This window comes from Nanorana parkeri, unplaced genomic scaffold (genome assembly GCF_000935625.1).
Source record: "Nanorana parkeri isolate BGI_ZX_2015 unplaced genomic scaffold, ASM93562v1 scaffold2899, whole genome shotgun sequence".
NCBI classification, from domain to species: Eukaryota; Metazoa; Chordata; class Amphibia; order Anura; family Dicroglossidae; genus Nanorana; species Nanorana parkeri.
This window is the reverse complement of record NW_017309167.1, coordinates 81665-88892: the sequence shown is the minus strand read 5'-3', so window position 1 is coordinate 88892 and position 7228 is coordinate 81665. Positions and strand designations below refer to the sequence as shown.

At 49.8% G+C, this 7228-nt stretch overlaps 1 protein-coding gene across 1 annotated transcript in view; it reads left to right on the top strand.

Moving 5' to 3' along the window:
- LOC108802497 (cornifelin homolog) overlaps positions 1 to 1877 on the top strand; it is a 5228-nt gene extending 3351 nt beyond the window's left edge. Inside the window, exons 2-3 of the mRNA XM_018574361.1 lie at positions 8 to 137; positions 1685 to 1877. Of these exons, the coding sequence (XP_018429863.1) occupies positions 8 to 137; positions 1685 to 1867 (313 nt within the window). The 3' untranslated portion in view covers positions 1868 to 1877. The remainder of the gene's footprint in view (positions 1 to 7; positions 138 to 1684) is intronic.
- Positions 1878 to 7228: the final 5351 nt, after the last annotated feature.

Genomic DNA, 7228 nt, shown 5'->3' with positions numbered 1-7228 from the left:
GGTTCAGTGATTTTGGAGAGTGCATCTGCCTGCCACTGATGGACCCGAACCTCATGGGATACATCGGCTGTAGCGGGATCTGCCCTCCCATAACGATGGCCATGAGAGCCGCCGTCCGCGAGAGATACAGGATTCGTGTAAGTTGGGTGCAGCCGGTTGGGGAAGTAGTCTTGGTTCTGTGAGTTACACCAGAGGGCAGGCGGCGGCCATGTAACACCATGCTCGGTGAAGAGGGCAGGCGGCGGCCATGTAACACCATGCTCGGTGAAGAGGGCAGGCGGCGGCCATGTAACACCATGCTCGGTGAAGAGGGCAGGCGGCGGCCATGTAACACCATGCTCGGTGAAGAGGGCAGGCGGCGGCCATGTAACACCATGCTCGGTGAAGAGGGCAGGCGGCGGCCATGTAACACCATGCTCGGTGAAGAGGGCAGGCGGCGGCCATGTAACACCATGCTCGGTGAAGAGGGCAGGCGGCGGCCATGTAACACCATGCTCGGTGAAGAGGGCAGGCGGCGGCCATGTAACACCATGCTCGGTGAAGAGGGCAGGCGGCGGCCATGTAACACCATGCTCGGTGAAGAGGGCAGGCGGCGGCCATGTAACACCATGCTCGGTGAAGAGGGCAGGCGGCGGCCATGTAACACCATGCTCGGTGAAGAGGGCAGGCGGCGGCCATGTAACACCATGCTCGGTGAAGAGGGCAGGCGGCGGCCATGTAACACCATGCTCGGTGAAGAGGGCAGGCGGCGGCCATGTAACACCATGCTCGGTGAAGAGGGCAGGCGGCGGCCATGTAACACCATGCTCGGTGAAGAGGGCAGGCGGCGGCCTGTATTTGTGTATGACCTGCAGCAGGTAATTATTATTATTATTATACAGGATTTATATAGCGCCAATAGTTTGCACAGCGCTTTACAATATAAGTAATGATTGTGAAGGGGTGAAGGGTCACATCGGAATAATAGAAGATTCTCTGTATCTCAGCATTTGATAGGCTGGCCATACACACAGCGATTCTCTGTAAATCTCATCCAATGACAACCAGTTTAAGATGGCCAAAATGACTGAACCCTTCCATGTGACCTCCCCGCAATACGGCATTACATCCATAGCGTGACCTGACGCGTAAGGGGCGAGTTATTTTGAGAATTGTTTCTGCTTTGGATGACATTATGAGGGCAGGCGGCGGCCATGTAACACCATGCTCGGTGAAGAGGGCAGGCGGCGGCCATGTAACACCATGCTCGGGGAAATCACCATACACATGGAAATGGAGAACTCTCAGCTCCTGGTCAGCTGAGATGAACGCAGATGAAATATACGGCCGCTTCCCCCAGACTGACATGACGGGTTCCGGTGACTGCAATTATCCTTTCCATTCATCATAAATCTATATAATATAAATGAATTGATGTATTTCAGCCAAGTAATGCCACCGGCAGTCCGGACACCGGTGATGTGTCGAAAGTGCGAACTTTCATGCGGCCAATATACCCGGATCAGACAGGTTACATAGTATTTGGGGTTGAATAAAGACATTAGTCCATCAAGTCCAACCCGTATAGGTCCATAAATATCCCTTCACATGTAATCATACACACAGGGCCATCATTACAAATAATGGGGCTCATGCTCTGGGACCGCGATTTTTTGACGCCCGCGTTTCATCTGCTTCCTTTCAGGGTTCCATCTGCGACGACTGCGTCCGCTCCTGCTGCTGCTACTCCTGCACCTGGTGCCAGATCGCCCGCGAGATCCGCCGGAGGGGTAACGGGTCCACGGTCACCATCGCACAGACCACCATGCTGAGCAGCGTCCCCATGATGCCCCAGGCCCAGGGCTATGCTCCGCTCAATGAATACTGAGCAGCGTCCCGAGACAACCAATCCGTGCCCACCGTCATCCACATGAGGACGCATCACTCGCTTGTAGGATAGTCTCAGCGGCGCAATGCGCGTCCAATCAGGATGGGTGTCACCGAGCCGCGCTGACCCATTTCTAATGTAGTCTCACCTGCCGCCAGCTACAGCAACTGCCATTCTGACACTGCCGCGCCCCGACATTTCCGGGGTACGCCAACGTAACTTGTCTTCTATGTTTTGGATGGAGTGGGGAAAGAAGAAGATTGTGGTCACATTTTTTACAGTTATCGGGGGTTCCGTAAGAGAGATTTCCCCTCACTTCCTGTCCTGCCGACCACGGTTTCATCAAACAGGAAGCGGCGGGAAATCTCCAACAGGGACACAAATCTGACAGAGGTTCTTGTCTCCCCCTTCTCTAAAAGTGTTCTATATCTGTCTGTGCTGCTGTTGCAGAGTTCCCCTTGTCGCCAGAACAGGAAGTGAGAGGAAATCTCTCCTAAGGCAGATAGCAGTAAAATCCCAACACAGGATCTAATCCTTCCCCACGCCATCCAAGAGTAAGGAACACGTTCTGCCTGGAAATACACTTTAAGCAATACTCCCAACTGTCCCTCATTTGTAAGGATTGTCCCTCTCTCCTCCTCAGTGGTCCCTCTCTCCTCCTCAGTGGTCCCTCTCCCCTCCTCAGTGCTCCCTCTCCCCTCCTCAGTGGTCCCTCTCCCCTCCTCAGTGATCCCTCTCCCCTCCTCAGTGGTCCCTCTCTCCTCCTCAGTGGTCCCTCTCTCCTCCTCAGTGGTCCCTCTCCCCTCCTCAGTGCTCCCTCTCCCCTCCTCAGTGATCCCTCTCTCCTCCTCAGTGGTCCCTCTCTCCTCCTCAGTGCTCCCTCTCCCCACCTCAGTGGTCCCTCTCCCCTCCTCAGTGCTCCCTCTCCCCTCCTCAGTGATCCCTCTCTCCTCCTCAGTGCTCCCTCTCCCCTCCTCAGTGCTCCCTCTCTCCTCCTCAGTGATCCCTCTCTCCTCCTCAGTGGTCCCTCTCTCCTCCTCAGTGCTCCCTCTCCCCACCTCAGTGGTCCCTCTCCCCTCCTCAGTGATCCCTCTCTCCTCCTCAGTGGTCCCTCTCTCCTCCTCAGTGGTCCCTCTCTCCTCCTCAGTTATATTGTTGGTTCTTTTAGGGGGGGCTGACTATGACAGGAAACACCCCCTTATACTAGTTTCAGGCACTTCCTGCAGCTCGCGTTCCCCTCTGTTAGTATTTCGCAGCATCGGCGGAGGAGATATCACTGCGCAGAGATCACACAGCTGACACTTCCTGTGCTCCGCCCCCCGAAATTTCCCCAATTTCAGCCTCTGATCAGACAATAACGTTTCTGGTACCTCCCGTCACCGCTGTGTGCCGTCCTCCTAACCCCGCACACCCCATGTGGACCCGAGACGTTGCTACGTTTCTTCTAACAAGGGTCCCACAGAAACATATATTGTATTCTCCTTTCACAGCGTTAGCTTCTTCTTCTTCTTCCTGTAAATACAAAGTATACATTTTATTCTATAATTTGTCACATAAAATGACACTAAAATGATGTTTCCAGAACAAAGATTGGCCGTTATATCGGACGTCACACACATTGTACATTTCCTTTTATGGTTACTTAGTATCGGAGGATGAATAAAGACGCAGATCCACCGAGTCCAACCTTTGTGTGTGTGTGTGTCTGTGTGTGTGTGTGTGTGTGTGTCTGCCCGTGTGTGTGTGTGTCTGTGTGTGTTGTGCGTGTGTACACGAGTCCCTGCGTGGTCCTGTATATAAGTGTACCTGTCCCCCTGTATGTCCCGTCTCTGAGGAAGGGATCTAAATGATTTTGGAATGATTCCACACTCTCAGCTGACACCACTGCTTGTGGCAGAGAGTTCCACAATGTAAGCGCTGTGACTGAAAATAATCCCCGACGACCCTTGTGGATAAGTCTTTTCTCCTCCAGTTTTAGGCGGCGGCCTCTAGTCCTTGTTACGGAGTTTACAGTAAAACGTTTATTGCTGATGTTGTCATCACCACCAAACATTGTACATCAAGATCATGTCCCCTCCCCCCCTAATCTCCTCACTTGCAGCGTGAACAAGTTTAGATTTAGTAACCTTGTCTCATAGCTTTGCTCCTCCATCCCCTCCCCCTTGTCTCATAGCTTTGGTCCTCCATCCCCTCCCCCTTGTCTCATAGCTTTGGTCCTCCATCCCCTCCCCCTTGTCTCATAGCTTTGGTCCTCCATCCCCTCCCCCTTGTCTCATAGGTTAGGTCCTCCAGCCCCTTAAAGGAGAGCTATGAGGTCAGGTCTTTCCCCCATAGTTCTCCTTAGGGTAACGGGAGGACACAAACTAGCGTCCTCCCGTCATCCTAGGCTCAGTATATAGGGAGCTACAGCTCGCGGTATACTGAGACGCCGCAGCCGGAGCGGATCCCGACAATTGTGCCGGGATCCGCCCAGCTGCGTGAGTGACAGCTGGCTCTGCCTATCTAGAGGCAGAGCCAGCTGTACCCGCCCCCTCCCCATCCGTTCCGCCAGTCAGCGCTGGAGGAGGGTGGAATCCCTGCAGGATCCGTGAGTGACAGGCACCACTCTCTGCAGGCACAGGATCGAGAAGTGAGCGAGCGCCGGTATGTGTTCTCTCACCTCCTGATCTACTGAGCCGACCTGTGACAGTCTCATTGTCACACATCGGCTCCAACTATGAGGCTTCACTCACCTCGTAGTTCTCCTTTAATTAGTTTAGTTGCCCTTCTCTGGACTATTTCCTGCTCAAGGACGTCCTTCCTGTGGATTGGTGACCAGAACTGGACCATATACCCCAGATGAGGCCGAACCAGCGATCTATAAAGTGGCAGAATTATAGATTTGTCTCTACAATACATTCCATTTATAATACAAGACAGAACTCTGCTCGCTGTGTGTCCCGCGGCCCGGCATTGCATGCTATTGTTCAATCTGTGGTCTACTATGACCACCAAATCCTTCTCTATTTGTGACTTCCCTGGTGGAGTTCCCATTAATATGTAATCTGATTGTCTGTTTTTAACCCCAAAATGCATTACTTTACACTTCTCAACATCAAACCTCATCTGCCATATGGTCGCCCCTCCCCCTATTTTATCCCGGTCCTCCTGTAATGTTATAGTGTCTAAGCAGATCCCGACAATAGAGGCAGAGCCAGCTGTACCCTACTGACCTGGGGTGGGCCATGGTCCGGGTGGGCAGTAAGGGGGCAAAAATCACATGAAAGGGAACTTGCTGTAACACACAACAAGATAATACGTAACCACATTATTCTGCTGGCTTGGGGAAGGCCGAAGCCATTTGGTCATGAGAGTTCGGAATGTATCTATTGTAACCAGGCCCGCATTCCCCACAAGGCCACGAGGTCCCGGCAGAGGGGCGGCAGCGTCTGTGGAATCCCCCGACGCCCGAAACATGAAGTTCCGGCCGCCTGGCGGTAAGTTGCTTTCTACATTTAGCCCGGCTTCGGGAAAGCATTGCGGAACCCGACCCTGGGGTGGCGGGGAGGGTAAATCCGGCCCTGATTGTAACATGAGGCGTTCCTCCTACCCAAACGTTTGATGACACGCGCTGGCACCTCATGTCTAGAGGCAGCTGATGCCGCTCCTATGCGGAATGCGTGCCCTGTATATTGTTTGGTGGTTGGGACCTAACTGACCGATCAACAATCAGGCGTGATCGATAACATGTAAGGTTTATTTACAGCAACTGAAGTCATATGCAGATCACATGTCACACTCCCCATGCTGTATGAGGGAAATAGGAGATACAATGAACCACTACGCGGATACATTGTATGTAATACGATGAAACAATACACGGATACATTTATTGTAATACGATGAAACAATACACGGATACATTGTATGTAACACGATGAAACAATACGCGGATACATTGTATGTAATACGATGAAACAATACGCGGATACATTGTATGTAATACGATGAAACAATACGCGGATTCATTGTATGTAATACGATGAAACAATACACGGATACATTGTATGTAACACGATGAAACAATACGCGGATACATTGTGTGTAACACGATGAAACAATACACGGATACATTGTATGTAATACGATGAAACAATACGCGGATACATTTTATGTAATACGATGAAACAATACACGGATACATTGTATGTAATATGATGAAACAATACGCGGATACATTGTATGTAATACGATGAAACAATACGCGGATACATTGTATGTAATACGATGAAACAATACGCGGATACATTGTATGTAATACGATGAAACAATACACGGATACATTGTATGTAACACGATGAAACAATACGCGGATACATTGTATGTAACACGATGAAACAATACACGGATACATTGTATGTAATACGATGAAACAATACACGGATACATTGTATGTAATACGATGAAACAATACACGGATACATTGTATGTAATCCAATGAAACAATACGCGGATACATTGTATGTAACACGATGAAACAATACACGGATACATTGTATGTAACACGATGAAACAATACGCGGATACATTGTGTGTAACACGATGAAACAATACACGGATACATTGTATGTAACACGATGAAACAATACACGGATACATTGTATGTAACACGATTAAACAATACACGGATACATTGTATGTAATACGATGAAACAATACGCGGATACATTGTATGTAATACGATGAAACAATACACGGATACATTGTATGTAACACGATGAAACAATACACGGATACATTGTATGTAATACGATGAAACAATACACGGATACATTGTATGTAATACTATGAAACAATACGCGGATACATTGTATGTAATACGATGAAACAATACACGGATACATTGTATGTAATACGATGAAACAATACGCGGATACATTGTATGTAATACGATGAAACAATACATGGATACATTGTATGTAATACGATGAAACAATACACGGATACATTGTATGTTCTCAGTGACATGTGCAGACTGTCTACAAAGCAATTACTGGTGGTTATGTTCTCGTTGCTGGTAATAGCAGTGGGGGGAGAGAAGCTGGACATAGGAGATACGTCCTAGAAGCTATGGTAACATGGTAAAGGGTTATTTTTAGGACGTATCTCTTATGTTAGAAATGCCGAAATGGTTAAGTTTGAAGGCTGGCCGCAGGCTAGCCTGGATTTGTGGGAGGAGCCTGTGCCTTTAAAGTCGGCACGGCTCACAGGGGATTCACGTCGGCGGGTCACGAACGTCCCCACCAGCAGTGTATTTACAAATGCTGCTGCCCTAGGCAAAACAGCAACGCCGCCCCCCCCGTACTGAGGCCGATCGCGTCA